The 20,386-nt window shown below is 42.4% G+C and overlaps 1 protein-coding gene across 7 annotated transcripts in view; it reads right to left on the reverse strand.

The window, feature by feature from the left end:
* Window positions 1-20,386, reverse strand: part of CLTA (clathrin light chain A) — a 32,544-nt gene that overhangs the window by 8,359 nt on the left and 3,799 nt on the right. For 2 of the 7 annotated variants that reach the window (XM_018552436.1, XM_018552435.1), the window contains exons 2-5: window positions 11,143-11,171; window positions 8,218-8,335; window positions 5,850-5,961; window positions 4,537-4,590 (exon numbers count right to left, since the gene is read on the reverse strand). In XM_018552436.1, the coding sequence (XP_018407938.1) occupies window positions 4,537-4,590; window positions 5,850-5,961; window positions 8,218-8,335; window positions 11,143-11,171 (313 nt within the window). Of the gene's footprint in view, window positions 1-4,536; window positions 4,591-5,849; window positions 5,962-8,217; window positions 8,336-11,142; window positions 11,172-15,284; window positions 15,291-17,232; window positions 17,248-18,071; window positions 18,086-20,386 lie in introns of all 7 variants that reach the window. The other 5 variants (XM_018552437.1, XM_018552441.1, XM_018552440.1 and 2 more) reach the window with 5 other exon arrangements.

Below are 20,386 nucleotides of genomic sequence, written 5' to 3' on the forward strand. Positions count from 1 at the left end.
CACCGATGAGCTTAAGGGCAACACAAAGAGCTTGTGGTAAGCGCTTCTGCCTTGCAGCACTAGGGAGTTTGCATGTTTTTGTGCTTGTGTGGGTTTCCTCCCACACTCCAAAGACATGCTGGTAAGTTTATTAACTCTTGTCTAAATCAGCCCTGTATGTATGCGAGATAGACCTTAGATTGTAACCTCCATGAGGGCAGGGACTGAATAAATAATCATCTTTCTGGCGCTTTACTCACTCCTAATAGCATGCTTCTTGCACAGCAATACACCTGACTGGCTCCTTGCACTTCTTTCTGAGCTCTGCAGATTTCAGGCCAAATTCAAGTACTTGTACAGCTTGCAATAGAAAAACTCAATTAATTAAGAATGAAAGAGCTGCATTAAATTTGTGTCTTTTAAATCTGCCTGGAGTTTTGCTTTAAGCACACAACAAGGCCACAAAGTTGCACATTTTTTTCCAAACTAGGCAATTCTATTTTCCTAACTCCTCCACGGGGATCACAATCACATCATACCTTCCAGACTTCCTTCTAGGGGCACAAGTATATTCGTCAGGAACAAAATAAAAAGGACTGCGCTAATTATTTCCCTTGTGGTTATGTGATAAAATGTGGAAAACCTATGCCGCCAGTCTTATTTAAAAAGGACCAATGTTGGTGCACTAGCCAGAAAATTCTCCCCGACAGACCATTCTATAAATTTGCTAAAACTTTGATATCACATGTTATTCTTGCTTTATGTTGTAGATTCAAAAAGACAGTTCCTAAACAGTACAATAACATTACACAGTCTGGACAACTACGTGCTTAACCACTTCAAGACCAGGTGTTTAGACCCCCTTCCTGGCCAGGCCATTTTTCAGTATTCAACGCGCGCCGTTTTACTACTACGGCCGGCCCGGAGGCAGTTAAAGATGGTCATACACTGCGAATTTCAGCCGATTGAGGAACCGTAAGCGTTGATGGAGAAAACTGTTCAATTTTTTTTATTGTTCAGCCCCCGTGGTTGAAAAATAATAAAAGAAAAACAACACTGTATGGCCAGCTTTTGACTACTTTCCTATAGTATACCCTGAGTGGCCAGATTATTACGACCACCCCATCAGTACTTCGTTGGGCCACGAGATGACTTCGTTGGGCCGCCTCGTGACTCCACGAGATGTTAAAAGGTGATGCGAGGAATCTGACCCTGCACTGTTGCCCTTCTGTTGTCTTGTACCGTTCTGCCCTAACATTGACTAGTCGCTGATGGCCACAATTCGCACGTTCAGATCCAGATTTTCGGCTGACAGTCCAGACTTTAAAACACTTTAACAACAGCTGCCCTTGAACATTTAACAAATTCTGCTGTTTTGCTGATACTCGCTCCATGGCTCCGAGCGCCAACAATCATCCCACGTTCAAAGGCTGTTAAATCGCATTGTTTACCCATATCTTCAGAAACAAATCACTTCTACTGTCGTGGTAAACAACCTGCTTCCCTATTTATAATGGTCTGTCCCTCTGGCAACTTCAGCACGAAATTATAGCTAATTTGCATACAAAACATCAGGTGGTCATAATAATCTGGTCACTCAGTGTATATACTGCCCAAGGGAAATGTATCAGATATTTTTTCCATAGAAAACTGCGACTGAAACCCATTTTTTTTTTGTGTAAGATTTGAATAGTGTGGAGAAGTCATAAAAGAAAATGTCAGGTGTTTATTGCTGTGTGTTCCCAATAGGGAGCTCCCCCTCTCTCTTTCTCCTGGTGACTTATCACTGAAAGGGAAAGAAAATCCCACATTTTGGGTTGTCATCAGAACAGGAATTTATGGGAAATCTTCCAATGGGGACACTAGTTCTGGTGACCCTGCTGAACACCAGGGATCTCCCTCTCTTTGGAGGGATTTCCTCTCCCTTCCTGTTGTGGCCATCAGGCAGGAAGTGAACGGAAATCTCCCCAATGGTATACAGATGGAAAAAAAAAAAAGCTGATGGGTTATAACTGTCCCTTAATCTATCTAAAACTAAAAAAACTAATGTTTTGGCTTCAGTTTTAATTGAATGATGGTATAAGGTAAGAATTAACATGTCAAACAATTCTCCAATACCACTGAAGTGATTTACAGTAGAATTGGTTTTGTATTAAATAGTTGGCCTCGCATTGGCATATGAGAGAGTTTTTATTTCAGCAAACCCTAGAAACATGGCACTTCTAAAATGGATCAGTGACCTTTGACTAACAAACTAGACTGACTATTATAGTGAAACTAACAAAGTCCATCCAGTTCTGCAAAGAGCTTGAGACAGAGCTAGACAAGTGAACCTGAATGTGACAGCAAGCAATTACTTAACACCAGAAACACAGACAGTTCTTCTTTCAGATGCTTTTGTAAAAAGCCTATTGTGCTCAATAAATATTACAAGCGTTTAAAGTGGAACTAACATTAAAACGTTAAGGATTTTCTATGTTATAGGGAACATGTAGAAGTGTAAATTGTGCCCAATTAGTACTCTGACCTTTTGTCTTGGATTTCGCCTGAATACTGGCAGTGCACTTCCAGGTTTAGGAGTGCGTTTAGGCACCTACAGCCCCGCAGCCATATATCTGCAGTGTGAGATCTAAGGCACTGCTAGCCCTGACTTATTGTTTTAGCTGATTTCGAATAAGAATTAGTGATGTCTCTAGAGTGCTGCTCACCATTTTCTTTCAAGGAGGCTCCAACATGAGGAACCCGAGGCCTGCCATTACCAAGATGGCCACCTCCACACAAACACAGTGCAGAACAAAGGCATGTTAAGTCAGTAAGGAGCTGCAATATCAGCTGCACATAGACTACAATGCTGGTGAGTTGTCCTTTGAGCTCCATCTGGCTTTTTGCGGGCAGGGAGCACAGCTGCCACAGTTCATCTCCATGGCTGACCTGCTCTACAGGCTTAAGACTTTACCCGGAATGAAAGCGACCCATCCTCTATTAATGTTAAGACCCATTGCTACAGACTATTTTCCCCTGAACATTTCCCTATTTTGCAGTGGTATTTACTTTGTAAATAGAACGATTTTCAAGTACTTACATACAAGGTCTAGCTTTTGTTTGAATTGAGTTGATTATGTTAAAGTTGCGTATGATTATATTCTTACAAGTAAAAACAATTGTCATTCATCAAACTGAAATCTGATTGGGCATTTTAATGTAGGAAAAATGTGGCAAAAACAATCGTTCCAGGAAGGAAGAAAAATTTGACTCTACCCTAAAGAACTCTAGCCAGAATAAAACGTAACCCTTGTAGTGGGGCTACCCCCGCACTGCAAGGGTTAAGTGCTCATTTTCGTCTAGGGTGTAAAATAAAATAACTCACCCAAACCTAGGAGCCAACTGGCTGCTAGATCGATATCTGCAGCTTCTCTCATCCTCCACTCCGGTGGCCCAAGGTCCAGTGAGTCATGACGTCCAATACGGTTTATTGGACATGAGGATGCAAAGGGGCTGGAGTGGAGGTGAGAGGCTATCCGGCTCAGAGGATCAAGTGAGTTACTTTTACACCCTAGACCAGTGGTGGCGAACCTTGGCACTCCAGCTGTGGCAAAACTACAAATCCCAACATGCATCTGCCTCTGGGAGTTATGTCTGTGGCTGTCAGAGCCTTGCAATGCCTCATGGGACTTGTAGTTCAAAAACTGCTGGAGTGCCAAGGTTCGCCACCACTGCCCTAGACCAAATGAGCACTTAAGCTCATGCTCAATGCTGTGCAGGGGGGCAGCCCCACTACAAGGGTTAACATTTATGCCCCCCCTGCACAGCATTGAGCATGAGCTTAAGTGCTCATTTGGTCTAGGTCTTTGGTCTTTGTAAAATAAAGTAACTAGCATTTGAGGGAGAGGGAGATATTTCATTGCATAGGTTTTGACCAGTTTCCCTGTGCATACAACGTTCAAGGAACTAGTGAACATATTGTTAAAGTAAACCTGTCACACTGAGCAATGTAACTAAACAAGGTCATAAAGAGGCAGCACAAATGAACTTGAAAAAGTGTATCTGAACCCAAGAACAAAAGAGTAATATTGTTCAGCTTACCAGTCCCTAGACATGGTGGCTGCATTTGTTTACTTTTTTCTCGCTGGCCTGCCAACTGGCATTTTCAATGCAGAGTGAACAAGAGGTGCCATGATGGAGATGTTGGCGATAGGCCAGAGCTAGGCTTGTCATACATGCACAAATGAGTTGGAATTAGACACATTTTGCAGTGTGACCACATTTACTTTAAAGAAAACCTACTCTGCTAGATTGCGAAGTAAGCAAATTGTGAATCCAGTTAACCACAAGACCATTAGATCTCTTATTTTTAGTTACCCAGTGCATGCAGCTGGCTACTACAATAAGGGTACCCAATACGTTTCTATAAAATATATGTACAAAAAAAAACTTTTCTATTAGCCCGATTAACGAACGGCATCCCAGTGACAAAACAAGACTTCAAAGCTTTACAACAAAAATAAAAGAACACTGTGAACACAAACTGTCAGTAGAATTAGTAATTAGGCAACATACACATAACCAATCACGTCAGCGAAGGGTTGTTTGAAGAAAGCTTCATCTGCCACCCTACAGACAGCAAGAAGTCCAAAAAGAAGGCAAGCAGGCAAGAAAAGAAAAGGAGAGAGCGATGAAAACAAGAGAATGCAAGAGACAGCCTTAAATAAACTTGGCGAGAAAGAGAGATTAGTGAAAACCGGAGTGAAACAAGGATTACACCACAATTAAGATTAAAGGCAGGGATAGGTGTAGATTATGAAAGTAGAACTCCGGCCAAATCCAAAATACATAAATATGGACTTTAAACCGCCTACAATATTTGTTATCTTGTTCAGCTACAAATCTGATTCATACAACCCTCTCGCTGAACAGTCAGGGTGGCTGCACCACTATCCACTAGAGCAAGTTTGCAGTTTGCATGACCAGCTGCCAGTTATCTGGACTATGCATGAGAATCAACACATGGCTGAGTTCCTCCATATATGCTCTACCTCCTATAAGCTACCTAGACACCTTACTCTTCACAGCGGCCAGTGCCTGAAAACATGTTAAAGTTATAGCAACCTGCCGTGCAAGGAATTGTGGGTGGGTGATGGTGGGGGGGGGAATATACTTCAGACTGTTACATTAGTAAAATTATAAAATATATTCAATGTTTAACAAATACATAACTTGTTTATAAGTTTGTCTGGAGTTCCACTTTCATGTACAGTTAACATTCAGGAGAAATAACATATGAACATAAACCTCAATATGCATTTAGAAAATAAATATTTTTTTTTAGGTAAGGTTAGTAAAATTAGTAATGGCCTACTACTAATATTCATGATTGTAAATAAGAATAGAGTCCACTAAATGCATCCAGTGAATACAATAAAACAGTTGTCATTTGAAAATTTTATTTTAAGTCAGGTCCTTAGGGCTAGTCCCAAGGCTTTGACCAAGTGCTCAGCATGTCTATGGGTGACCAATATAGATAAATTGGATTGTTTCGACATTCCTATTGAATTGTATCTACTCAAAAATCTAATTCTGAATGTACGCTTCCTCTATTACTTACAGTCAGTTTTGTTAAAGAGTTGATAATAACTTCTTTAAAAATTGACTTGAACATAAAATGATTAAGTTGTGAAATTTTCATTTGTTTTCATTGTGGTCACACCGAGTTTAGCATAATGAAACCTTTTGTTTTTGATGTTTTTAGACCCCAAAATTGATAATTCTGTAATTCTATTTGTAGATTGGACCGGATTTTACAAAACCAATAAAGGTGGGTGGTACCATAGATAGGAAAAGTGATAAAATATTGGGCTATGGAAATAAGTTACCGATTATTTCCTTTCGTCTTCTGTAATAACTCATCTTGTCTTGTGTACCACTCTTCTAGTTCCTTAATGGCTTTCTCTTTCCACTCTGCTTCTTGGTTTCGAGAGTTGGCATCTGGACCAGAGAAAATAGGATTTATTGTTTACATTGCGGACAAATCAAAAAGGGGAAAAAAACACATAAAACATGTTGGTTTTGGGTGGACACCGAGTCGCAACTTTCTCAGGTTTTAAAAGTACTGAGTGAAACACCACCCCACAGCTTTACTCTGCCACTATGGTTGTACCATGTCAGAATTAACCTAATGCCAAATGAGGTCACCAACTTCCACCCCGTCCCCCAAAGAAAAAAGACATTTTGAGCCCCAAGTCTCTGATGTTCCAGACAAGATTTATCTAAAAAAGGAATACTTCAATAGAAAGAAAAAAAGGATACGTGGGTAAAAAACGGTCAAGGCAAAAATATAAGAGCCAATATGGGACTAGCTCAAGCAGCTTAATAGAAATCAGTTACCAAAGGAAAACACTTATTAAAAGGTGTTTCAAGAATCTTGCTTAAAAGGAGATCTATGAGGTGAGTGATTTCCACTCATCCTCATAGTTAGAGCCGACATGTGACAAAGAAGCTGTCACAGGTCGGCTCTATAGATCAGGAAGTGAGCAAAAACATGCAGCCGATCCGCTCAATTCCTGATAGTCACTGCTCTCAGCAGGGATTCCCCCTCCCCTCTCCGATCCTCCAGCGCTAAGTGGAGGAACCAACAGGGGAGGGAGTGGGCACAGCTGGCTCTGCCTCTAGATAGGCAGAGCCTGCTGTCACTCAAGGAGCTGGGTGGATCTCAACAGTATTGTCAGGATCTGTCCCGGCTGCGGCGCTCTCAGTACTATATACTGAGCTTTGGATCACGGGAGGAGGTTAATATATGTCCGCCTGTGACCCTAAAGAGAACTATAGGGAAAAACACTTATCCCATAGTTCTCTTTTAAAGTCAATAAAGGAGTATTACAAAATTATTGCAAACATTTTTTTTCACACAGAGCTGAGGAAAAGGCATCCGGTCGCCTCGAACACTAGCAAAAAGCTATGTCATGACAGACCGAGGTAGGGTTATACGGGGGCTGTTTTTTTGTTTTGTTTACTACTACTAGTTTTCTACAAAGAATCAAACATTTCATTCCCAGCCATGGATGCTCTTGTGAGAAAAAAAAAAAAAAGGGTGATACTACACTTTGCCAGAAGTCAATTAAGTGAAACCTGACCAGTAATTCAGAAAAAATACTGTATCCTGCTCTCAAGTATCCTCAAATGTGAGACACAGTGCATAATCAGAGCCAACCCAGATAGATGCATGAGAACGGTCAGGCTGCGGCTCCCGATGTCAGAAAAGAAAAAAAAAAAAAAAACGATCGCAGGGAAAGGTTTAATCTGCTCGATTGAGCAGATTAAACCTTTCCGGTAAAAAGAGAGAGCAGATTAAACCACTCTCCCGTGGCGGCCGGGAGAGTTAGGCTGTGTATTCGCTGTGTACTCCTTTGGGTAACGAAGGAAAGGGGGAGGAGTCCAGTGACGTCACCGGACTCCACTCCCCTTCCCTAGCCGACAGAGCCACTTGTGGAAGGGGGGAGGAGTCCGGTGACGTCGCGGACATCGACAGAAGACCCGGAATCCGGCGAAGAGGTGAGTATGACTTTGATCGATCAAAATAATTTTGATCAAAAAAATTAACAATTGATCGAAGGATTAAATCGTTAATTTCCGCAGCCCTAATATATATAATTTTTTTTAATTAGTTACACATACACATTTTGGTTATTTGATAAAGCTGACCACTCAATGATTATGGCCCATGAGTACTGATATGGCAGCAAATGTAAACTGAACAGCAAGAAGACAGATGTTATTCTCAAAAGGTTATGCCTGAAGGATCCTGCTTCTTGTTGAGCAGAAGGAATTTTGTGTTGGCCCAAAGAACCACTTCAGTAAAGGTTTTACTTGGTTCAATGGGTTAACAGATACCGCTGTTAATATACAGCTCCGAAGGCCTCGGTACTGTCTAAGTGGCCTTCCCCAACCATCATAGTTCCCCTTTCCTGACATTTATTGGAAAACTCCAGAGAAGATATCACAATACGGATTGGCCTGTTACAAACACATCATTGAACAAGGTATAGTGATGGCTACAACATACACAAATAAATGTTTACAAGCCAAATTGCACTAGTAGGTAATGAGCTCCTTCAATTAACTGAAAGGTAAACAGATATAAAGTTGCTGTAATTGTACATAGTGCAGTGCTTCCTCCCAAAGTATAATAATACATGGGAAAAAAAAGAATATTTCAGGTTAGCAGGCTACACACAAAGTGCTCACCAAGTAATTCTAAACGGCTCCTTTGCTCTTCTCTCCATTTCCTGATGCTTTCTGGTTCTGCTTGCAAACGGTCAGCTTGGGAAATGGCTGCATAACTATCTGTTGGCCCATTACTTTCCTGCTCCAGAGAAAAGAAAAAAAGAATTACAGCATTAACAATATGCTGTTTCAACTCACAGATCGGTTTCAGCATTCGAGATGACAACTAAGCCATCACCGATTATTTCATGCCACAATTTCTTAACCCTTTCGCTGCCAAGCCCTCCGGAACATTTTTCAAATCAGCTGGCCAAGCCATTTTTGAATTTTCTGCAATTAACCATGATGATTTTCATGATGCTTTAGACATTACAGAAAAAATCCAGATAAACAGGAAAATTCACAGTTGAAATACTCGCCTGCTTACTGTTTTACCTGCCATTTGTATTTCTCAAAAGTACTTTTTTTTTTTAAATTGTGATTGGTCAAAAGAAGTTAAGTGTAGTGCTTTGCCAGCTGCTCGGGGTGCTACAAGTGTTAGTTTTATACACGATACTACTGTCAGCTGCCGCCCTTCAGACTGATAGTGCCATCTAGTGTACAGTGAACAAGACAGGCGTTTGCTCTGCCCCTTTCTCTGTCCTTTATTTATAAAAAGTCTGGTATTCTTTATTCATTCATTGAATGCCGGACATTCTGTGAATAGATGAGATGATCTTGTGGTTTACCCACCCCTTCTCTCCCCTTCTCCATTCACAGAACGCCTTGTATTGGGTAAAAAGAATAGGCTTTTGTGAATTAACGAGGAAACGGGAGAGCAGGTCACTCTTGTTCCCTGTAGCCAGAACTGTCAATCTGAGCAGCAGCAGCTACCACGGTGCTTTACAGCAATCTTTCATGTCCTGTACCGAGCTACTTCCCTATGCTGTGAAAACACAAGGGGTCACTTGCTTAGTGCATTGGCGATTTAGAGAACGCCTAGTACGTGGGTAGGCAACCTCTACACTCCAGCTGTGATCAAAGTACATATTCTATCATGCATCTGCCTCAACTATAGGTGGGATTTAAGAACGGTGTTCCTTTATATGCACAGGTTTGCTCCTTCAGGTGCACACCAAAGATGCCATTGTCTTGTAACCAAAGGGAGCTGCCCCTCAGGTGAGATGAGTTTCCTCTACTAGGTAAGGTAAAGACATACCAGCTATACTAACAAGTCGCCTTAGAAGCCTGTTATCTATTGTCAAAGTGCGCTCCCTGTTTTAGATACATGGTGGAAGATATCAGTGATCCTTCCTAAAATCACAAACACAGCAGCTTGGGAGCATTGAAGCAGACGATCATGCTTCAGTGAAATCAACAGCACAGATTATTAAAAAAACAAACAAAACCCTAAGAACTAGTTAGTAAAAAAATAATGGGTCTTTAAATGCAAATATGTAGATTAGGCCCAAGGCTAAATTCACACCGCTTGTGTTGCATTTAGCACACATCAGTCCATGCTTATGGCACATGTGTTGACATGCACTGACATCCTGCATTACTATAATATTTTTCTATTTGGTTTACTTAACATGCTTTGCGATAGGATGCATTGTAATGCAATGCATTAAACGCAGAATGTTGCTTTCTCAACCAGCACACACCAATATAGTATAAACTGGGCAGATTCAAAACAATGGATTTCCATTTGTTATTTCACTTGGCCTGCGCTGAACAACACAGCCCAATGCATGTTTGGTGAATGGGCCCCGAGGAATAATAACTATAAAGGTTTCTTCAAGTAACCAAGCAATGCATTAGACCAGGGCTTAAAATTTCCACTCGCCTGCTCGCATTTTGCGAGTAAAAATAAGGTGAGGGCGAGTGGAAATTTGAGAGCAGAGCAGCTCCTGTCAGTTCCGGTTTCCGGTTTCCTTCGGCCGGAGCTCTGACAGTTCTGAGCTCCAGCGAAGGAAAGAATGTCTGTGAGCAGCATCGATGCCTGGCTATCTGGGTGTGATAGTGAGGGCTGCTGCAGACCTCTGTAATCACTCACAGATAAACCAGGGATCGATCCTGCTCACGGCCTCCTCCCTGCAAAGATGTGAACAGGTCAGGAGGCTCAGGGAAGGGGTTGAGTGTATTATAACTTTGTGTGGGGGGTTAATAAGGGTGGGGGGATATTATTCTTTGTGTGTGGGGGTTAATATAGACATAATTAAATGGCTGAAAATGAGCTGGTTTCATTCAAGAGCAAATACTACAAAATTATCTAAATATGGGCTGTGCACCTCTTTAGCCAAGCACAGCCAAGGAGACATCCATTAGCAATCCAAGATGTAATAGATGTACGTTCTCTTTCACATACACTGTAGCTACCACAGGCAAACAAGAAGTCTTAGTACTCCGCTAGTTTGATGCGGCCGCTTATTTCTAGCTTCACCTATTAAAGAGAGCTTATCTTAAGCAGATTATAAACTAGTTCTATTTTAAACTAAACAGCTATCTCCAGTGGGACTACGATGTAATCTACTTATCTTACTACAAGCTCATTTCACTAAACAGATCAGAAGAATGCGTCCCCTTGCATCCCCACACCAAGGATCTTTGTTCACATCAAGATCACAACATGCGCACAAAGATGTAAACACGTGATCAGTAGTGATGGGCTCGAGCGTGTTCGCAAGCACCTTGTGCCGAGCCCGCCAGGAAGCTGTTAGCGCGCAGGGCCAATCACAGGCACCGAGACGTTTTCCGATCTCTGCAGCTGCGGACCGGGAAAATGTCTCAGTGCCTGGGATTGGCCCTGCACACCGACGGCTTCCTGGCGGGCGAGGCGCTTGCGAACAAGCCCGAGCCCATCCCTAGTGATCAGTACATTATCGCACTGATTGCAATATAGACAAACCTGACCAGTGAATACCTATACTAGGTCATCAACGATAAGAAAGTAGAAATTGATTTTACCTGATAGAAATCACCGTTCATAACCCCATCTGCAAAACAAAACAAATGTATATTATTAGAATTACATATAATTACAGATGTTGACCAACAAAAAGCAGAATCACATTTCATTTCATTTGGTGCAATGTGTTGGGTTGCCATTCATGGTGAATGGGCCAGAATAATTACTGTATATCTAATGGGGGGGAGGGGGTCAGGTTTTTACTGTTATCCGTCTCCCCATTAGTAAGATTCCCTTGCCTGTGACTGAGCAGTCATTTGACAGAGCAGATGACAAACAAAATCACAAGAGCCAATCAGTGTGAGAGATGCAAGCTACATGAATTAAGTCCTCCCCATCTGCATACTGGTCTCAGCATCAAGTCACCGACCCTGTGAAAGTATGCAGCACATGAATTCAGTCCTCCCCATCTGCATACTGGTCTCAGCATCAAGTCACTGACCCTGTGCAAGTATGCAGCACATGAATTCAGTCCTCCCCATCTGCATACTGGTCTCAGCATCAAGTCATTGGCCCTGTGCAAGTATGCAGCACATGAATTCAGCCCTTCCTTTCTGCATAATGGTCTCAAGCCAGTGATTCAAAAAAATGCTGAAACCAGGAGGATCAGCATGACAGAAATACATCCATGGGTTTTCAGCAGGAGCAGCCAGCAACTGCAGCTTATACATTTCTCTCAGTGCAGGTACAAACGCATTATTCTGTCTAAATTAGAAGACCAGCTAGTCTGCACATTAGCTGCACACCAAGATTAAGAAATTTAGGGTACTATACGTATAAAGACAATTGTGTCCATTTGTGTGGGTCCTCAACACCTAGCAATCTAGTATGGAGACCTTATAAGCTGCGTGTTGGAGGACGGATGTACAGGCAAGTATAGTTTACACATAACTATTGTCTATTCTGCAGTAATGTGTCTCCCATCACAAAATATTAGAGAATAGAACTACTAGGCAATATGAATGTTGACTTAATAGAAGAATGCTAGATTACATTTACAAGTATGCACGATCTCCCCTGACCCATCAGCCCAGACAGCGATCTCAGTGTTACCGCAGTATCAGAAAACCCCACTGCTTTAAAGAATGCATTAAGAAGGAAGAGCAACATGTTCTTGGACTGACTTCCGAGTGATGCAGCAATGCAACAACTAAAACAGAAGCGTAGAGACGGACCACACACACACACACACACACTTTTATTACCGACTGCAAAATCTAACATACCGGATTCCACTAACTGCATACTATGCGCAATTATTTTGTTTTATCATTATGTTTGGATGGTTCAGTTAGTCTCATTTGCCCTCAGTTATCTTTCTTTGCAGTCAGACTACCCCCACACTGCAAGGGTAAAGTGCCTGTCTAGGTCTGGGGGACATTAACCCCTTAAGGACCCCTTCGCTGCCAAGGCCTTTTTCTCCCCCATTCTTTGCACACAAGGTATTCCACATTTTAGGCCTGAAAATTACTTAAAACCACCAAACAATATATATTATCTGAAAGGCAAGACCCTGTAGACTACAGGGTGGCGGTTGCAATTTTTTTATGTTGCACGATATTAGCGCAACTCTTGATCAAACTCAAAAAGTTTGTGAAAAACGCACTTCAAGTTAAATTTAGTGCACCGTATAATACCATTTTGTTTTAGTTACCCACTGTTTAATAAGGAGGTTACGACGAGTAAATGGATACCCAACATGCCCAGGTTTAAAATAGTGCGAGTCTGTGAAAACGGAAACATGATTCAGTACCCAAAAAAAATCCAAAGACGGCGCTTTAAAAGTTCCAAATGTGTCGGACGCTGAAGGCGGGCAGGGGCGGATCACCCCTTCCAGGGGAGCCGGCTCGCAATCTAACAGCTTCGTGATCGACCTAATGGGCACGCCTGGAATAGACAATCAGGCATTTTAAGGCAAATCATTCCCAAATAAAGAGTGATCACCATCTGGGAGCTATGGCAGTGTGCACTCAGATTTGTGTGCATAGAACAGGTCAATGGTGTAAATGTACAGTATGTAAAGCACTGTGTACATTGTTGGCAGAAAGTTCTCCATCAGGTCCTCCTCTGCTGATCGACAGCAGGCAGTGGGTGGGTGCGATAGCCAGCCTGCTATTGGCTATTGCATTTAAAATATTCATTAGCAGGGTGGGTATGGCTCCCAGCCTCTAGATCAGGGGTAGCAAACCTCCCGCCCTCCAGCTGTGGTGAAACTACAAATCCCATGATGCATCTCTTCGGGAGTCATGTCTGTGTCTGCGAGAATCTTGCAATGCCTCACGGGATTTGTAGTTCCACCATAGCTGGAGGGCCGGAGGTTTGCTACCCCTGCTCTAGATGCAGAGAAGGAACGGGGTGGCAGCAGAAGGGGGGGGGGGGGCAGAGGAGGAACAGGAAGGGGGAATACAGTCACAGCTGTCTCTCCTCCCCGCTGGTGCCAACAGCAGTCTGTGTCCCCGCTGCCTCTGCTGATATAGGGATTGAAGAGGGACACAAACCGCTGCAGTCCGCACAAGCGGGGAGAACAGAGGAGCAGAGCGGCTGCAACTAATCGATGATGAGAATCGTTGCCAATGATTCTCATTATCGATTATAATTGATTCGTTGTTGCAGCCCTAGTTTCATGCACCCCATATTAAAGTCTAACACCAAGAAGAAGCCTATGGCATTGGTGTGAAGGGGCACCATAGCAATTAATGGTATTCCCATAATGCATTGTCGCACTACAGACAAAGCAATTCAAATTACACAGGTGTGAATGGGGCTCATGTACAAAATGTACCCCAAGAACCAGGTAGCCTATGCTCCTTAAACATGACAGCTAGCGCCTAAGGTTCAAAGTTTTTCTCTAGTTATTGTCAATGAAGCTGGCTCCTGGATTTGACATGCATAGCTTTGTCATTAAGTCTTCACCCATAACCCATCCTGGTTAGACCTTCTGCTAGTCTCTGGTATTTGCTGTATTAGCTTTCTATTGTCATTCCCAGGACTCTTTATCCACAGGAATTTCCTCTGTTAACAATATCCGAGACCTGCAGTCAAGCTGTCGTTTGCAAAAAAAACCCACAACCGTCTAAAAATCATTAACCCACTCCCCACCTTACCATAGCACAGCTGTTACACTGATTTGACACTGTTTAAGTGTCAAATCAGTGTAACAGCTGTGCTATGGTAAGGTGGGGAGTGGGTTAATGATTTTTAGACGGTTACCTGGTTCTTGGGGTACATTTTGTACATGAGCCCCATTCACACCTGTGTAATTTGAACCTGGGTAGCTGGTGACATCCCAATTATTACTTTCTATTAAAGCGCCCCAACCTTTCTGGCTATTAAGCCAAAAAGTGGGAGCAAAAAGTCACACACACTAGAAAAAAGGTCCTGTCCATACATGATTAAAGCTCAAGTGTAGTGTCCGCATACCTTTGCTTGTCCGACCGATCAACGTGCCATTAAACCTTTTTAATCAAATCATTTTGTTTTTCAAGAAAAAACAGTTTTGGGATCCAGCGATGTCACCCCTGGGTCTGTCTGCTGCTCTTTGGTGGCAGGGGCCGGCCTGTAAACATCACAGCTTTCCGCCTTGGTTCCTTCTTACAAGAATTATACGAAAGAGTTTCCGAAGGCCACCTGCACTCCTTACGTCTCAACATTGTAGTATTAGTGGTGCTCAAGTAATCACAGTGGTTCACCGACACACACAAAGAAGAGTTCCAATATCAATATTTTGTTGATATGTTTATTTGTGAAATGTCATGTCATGTCATGGGACATCGCAGGGACCCTTCATCAGAGCGTCACTATGTTGAAATATTGATATTGGATCTTTTCTTTGTATGTGTCGGTGAACCACTGTGATTATATGAAAGAACACATCCCTGTGATCCCTTTAGATGCGTCTGCTTCTCCCTGCTGGACACTTGGTGCTGCAGACCTTAGCTGAGCTCGGATGCCGGGGATGTATTCCTTACAAACAGCTCAGGAACAAAATGATTGATGGCAGAGAAAGCTCATAGCTCTGACAGTAGATATAAGGGAGAGAGGTAATTGATGAATGATGGAGGTTGTTCAGACAGTAACTGAAGGTGCGCTCAAGACTGCTACTGCAGCTTCAAAGGGTTATATTGTGGAAATGCACTTTAACCACTTGCTGACCGGGGTGATTACACCCCCTTCCTGTCCAAGCCATTTTTCAGTATTTAGAGCTGCGGTACTTTGACATTTATTCCGTCATGCAACGCTGTACTGAAATTAATTTTATACCTTTTTTGGGGGGACAGATAGAGCTTTCTCTTGGTGGTATTTAATTTACTATATAAATGGAAAAAGTACCAAAAACCTGTTCTCCCTACGTTATGTTATAAAACATTACCTAATTTTTTGGTAAAATCTAAAAGTCAGGGTCACGTCGGGTAAATAGACACTAAACATGTCAAGCTTTAAAATTGCGCGCACCCGTTAAAAATCGAAAAAAAAACTACCACTCAAAATTGACCATAGCCGACGCTTTAAAAGCTTTTACCGCTCATCAGTTTAGTGTTATCAGTGATTGATGGGCCTAGAATTATTGCTCTCACTCCGATGTTCGCAGCGATATGCAACATGTGCGGCGCAATGGATGTAATCTGTGTTTTTGCACGTAGGCGGGCTTGACGCATGTTTGCGTGTGCATGTGGGGGCGGGGGACTTTATTATTATTTGTATTGCTTTGATATATGTGATTTTTAATTTTTTAATTTTTTTTTGTAACTTATATTTTTTTAAACCTTTTTTTTCTCACTGAACTTTATTGCTACCACATAGGGTGCAAACAAGCTCCCTATGTGATGGCCAATTTGCAGTGACAGGTCCTCTTTATGGAGACATCAGGGGTCTTCAAGACCCCTAATGTCACCTTGGGACCCCCAGAGAAGCAAATGAAGCAGAGATCTGCTTCACCAGCTTCTCTCCCGTTTCTGTCCCGGAGAGTGACACTGAATGCAGGAAGTGATACACATCACTGCCTGCATTCAGAAGAGGAGAGGAGATTAAACTGAGCTTGTGTACTGAGCTCCGTTTGATCTCCGGCCGCAGAGCTGCTGTGCTGGTCCCGGGCTCACACCGGGAACAGCGGAGCCCAGGATCGCCAGCAGCGGCGGCGACGAAGGGGGGGGTCTAAAGACGCCCACCTGTTCTCAAGAAACCGCTGCCCGGCCGTTTAATTACAACGGCCGGACAGCAGGTGGTTAAAATGAGATTAAGAGTAATCACTTCAACACAGGAGAGGACAAGTGTGGGGAAAAGAAAGTAAGGCTGGCGTTCAGCTTTAATGCAGAACTCCGGTGAAACAAATGCATGTGGAGCTACCACTGCACTGCAAGGGTTAAGTGTTCGATTGTGTCTAGGTTAAAAACATTTACAAATAAAAAGCAATACTCCCCTGATCCCCGGAGATGGCCAGCACTTAGACTGGTTCCTTCCACCTTGCTCCTCCTCCACTTCTCTACGGAGGAGACCGGCTGGAGGGATAGCTGTGACAGGCAGCCGGATCCGACACAAAACAAGCCCTTAACCGATGCAATGCAGGGGTAGCTCTCTCTCTCTCTCGTATTTTAAATCTAGCAAAACAATCTAAATTTATATAAATAGAAAAGGTCTCCTTTCCAAATAAAAAAGGGTCCATGGCTAGTATAGTCGGTGTCCTGTACAAGGGAGTGAATAAGGTCAGTTCACTGTGCAGAGTTGGTCACATATTACATTAAGAAAGTACTGAATAAGTGTCCCTCACTAACCATGAGTCATTGGTATACTAGTACATTTGAAAGAACTGTAGTGTTGTAACAGCTTCCTCTGAATATGCGCCGTCTCCCCCCCATGCATACCTATCCTCATTTGGCTGTTTGTGTCAGCACATTTACAGATTTCCTTCCTAAAGCAAAAACTGCTTTAAGCACAAACAGGATATATGGTACAGCACCGCTATTCTATTCATTCTATCTGAATGTTAATGCACTCCAAAAACAAAAATACTGAAAAGGCCACTTAACAGGCTAGCAGTTTTTCAGAGAGCTGGTAGGGACACACTTCATTCTCCATGTGTCAAACAAGAGGACAAAAATGAAAATTAACTGCACTGCGCAGGGAGGGAAAAAAAAGCTGCGCTTAATAGATAAATAATCTTACTTCCCCATTTTAAATCAGGAGAAAATGTTCATGTAGAAGAAGAAAAAAATAAAAATTATACGTACAAGTTACCACAAGAGCTGTGTATAAACAGAGGGAGAGGAAGAAGAGTTATGATATGGAAACAGTGAGGAAACTAATTATTTCATCCCCTGCAGATTTGGTAAGTTTGCCCACTTACAAAGAAATGAAAGGTCTATAATTTTTATCATAGGTGTATTTTAACCCACAGAATATCAACCAAGGATCCAGAAAAAACACATGATACAAATGTTATAAATTGAGTTGCAGTTCAGTGAGTAAAATAAGTATTTGATCTCCTACCAACCAACAATAGTTCTGGCTCCCACAGACTGGCTATGTGGTACACAGATTAGTCCTGTCACTTTAAGAAGATGCTCCTAACGACAATTCGTTATGTATATAAAAGACACCTGTCCACAGAATCTCTTTCTTCCATTCAAACCTCACCACCATGGGCAAGACCAAAGAGGTGTCAAAGGACATTAGGGACAAGATTGTAGACCTGAACAAGGCTGGAATGGGCTACAAGACTATCAGCAAGAAGCTTGGTGAGAAGGAAACAACTGTTGGAGCGATTATTCGCCAATGGAAGGAAGACAAAACCATCAAATCACCCTCGGTCTGGAGCTCCATGCCAGATTTCACCTCATGGGGTAAGGATGATCATGAGAAAAGTGAGGGATCAGCCCCGAACTACATGGGAGGAGCTTGTGAATGATCTCAAGGCAGTTGGGACCACAGTCACCAATCAAACCATTGCTAACAAAATACACCGCCATGGATTGAGATCCTGCAGCGATCGCAAGGTCCCCCTTCTCAAGATGGCACATTTACAGGCCCTTCTAGTTTGCCAATGAACATCTAAATGATTAAGAGAAGGATTGGGAGAAAGTGCTTCAGTCAAATGAGACCAAAAATTGAGCTCTTTGGCATTAACTTGCCTCGCCGTGTTTGGAGGAAGAAAAATGCTGACTATGACCCTAAGAGCACCTCCCTACAGTCAAGCACGGAGGTGGAAACATTATGCTTTGGGGCTGTTTCTCTGCTAAAGGTACAGGCCGACTTTGCCGCATTGAGGGGCGAATGAATGGGGCCATGTATTGTAAAATCTTGGATGAGAACCTTCTTCCCTCAGCCAGAACACTGAAGATGGGTTGTGGATGGGTCTTTCAGCATGACATGGACCCAAAACATACCACCAAGGCAACAAAGCAGTGGCTCAAGAAGAAGCACATTAAGGTCATGGAGTGGCTTAGCCAGTCCCCAGACCTTAATCCTATAGAAAATGTATGGAGGGAGCCTTAACCCTTAAGGTTTCTTGACAGCCAAGAAACCTTAAGGATTTAGAGAAGATCTGTAAAGAAGAGTGGACCAAAATCCATCCTGATGTGTGCAAACCTGATAAACAACTACAAGAAACGTCTTACCTCTGTGCTTGCCAACAAGGGTTTCTCCACCAAGTACTAAGTCATGTTTTGCTTGGGGATCAAATACTTATTTTACTCAATGAACTGCAACCCAATTTATAACATTTGTATCATGTGTTTTTTCTGGATCTTTGGTTGATATTCTGTCTCTATCATTTAAAATGCACATATGATAGAAATTATAGACCTTTCATTTCTTTGTAAGTGGGCAAACTTACCAAATCTGCAGGGGGTCAAATCATTATTTTCCTCACTCTATGCATCACATTCTCTTTCTACTTCAATATCTATTTTCGTTTTTGACAGAAAGAAAAATGGTAAGTTTTCTCATCATCCCTCACCTTAGCAGCCTTACAATATGTATATCTCAGTAGGGCTGCAACTGATGATTATTTTCATAATTGGTTGGCCGATTTGTTTTTTTTTTTAAATCGGATAAAAAATAAATACCAGCCTTCATTTTTTTTAAAAAATACACAAATACAGTGTTACAAAGTTTACTTCACATTTTTTGCAATCGTACTGTACTGGAACACACGCCATTGCGGTACCATGCATTCAAGTGCGGGCGATCACACTGTGGGTGGGAGGCGCGCTTGGGGTGCCATTGAAATGAATGGCACTGCAACACACCTCCTGCAGCAGAATTTGTCAAACCTAAACCGAAAATAACTTTTTGCCCCACCTTATAATTTTTTTATGAATTGAATTGTAAGCACATGCATAGCTTCAGCCAGAGAATGACAGCTGCCAGCGGCAAGATTCCGCAGACGGCAGCTGAATGTAAATACAGCAGGTAGTGGGCTGGTGCAATAGCCATTTCAAATTGCAATAGCAGGCTGGCTATTGCACCCGCCCACGCTTGCTGTGCCCTCCTCCCAACATGGAGAGAGCTAGGGGATCCAACCAACTAATCAGTGAGAAGAGTTTACAACTAACATGTAAATTTGGGTGAATGTTTTTTTTTTTTAAACAACTGAGGTTTTCCAAAAAGACTTCAAAGTTTTCGGCACGCATCTCTTTTGTCCAGCTCCTCTCCCCGCCACTATTACTAGCTATGAAAAGGACAGCTGGCAATTGTTTTGCATTACACAGAAGAATTGGCTGTCAAAATGCAGCCCGTGTTAAAGGACACTTGCACATAGTCTGCAAGTGTCATCCAGTTAATACAATGTAACCCTACATGCTTTCATTGCATTTACAATTTCATATGTAGATCAAGGTGTGACCCTAAGTCCTGGTTCACACACGTTTCCTTCTAGTGTTTCTTTTGCACATTTTTTTGCGCGTGTTAGACGCATGCACATGAAGATGCACATTTTAGCTGGAAGATTGAGAGACATTGCGGTCAATGGACAAACGTACATGAGCTTCTTTTGGCAGTTTGCAGTTCGTTTTCCCCCATAGACTTCAATGGAAACGCCAGGAAACACGTGACATGTTTCCTGGCATTTCCATTGAAGTCTATGGGGGAAAACGAACTGCAAACTGCCAAAAGAAGCTCATGTACTTTTTTCTGCGTTCTGCTCCTCCGGTGTGCGCAGGGGCCATTGAAAATCATGGGATTTCTTGTGTGGAGCATTTTTAAGCACACTTTAAACTGCTAAAAAATGCCTAGGTGTAAACCGGGACT

This window comes from Nanorana parkeri, unplaced genomic scaffold (genome assembly GCF_000935625.1).
Source record: "Nanorana parkeri isolate BGI_ZX_2015 unplaced genomic scaffold, ASM93562v1 scaffold88, whole genome shotgun sequence".
NCBI classification, from domain to species: domain Eukaryota; kingdom Metazoa; phylum Chordata; class Amphibia; order Anura; family Dicroglossidae; genus Nanorana; species Nanorana parkeri.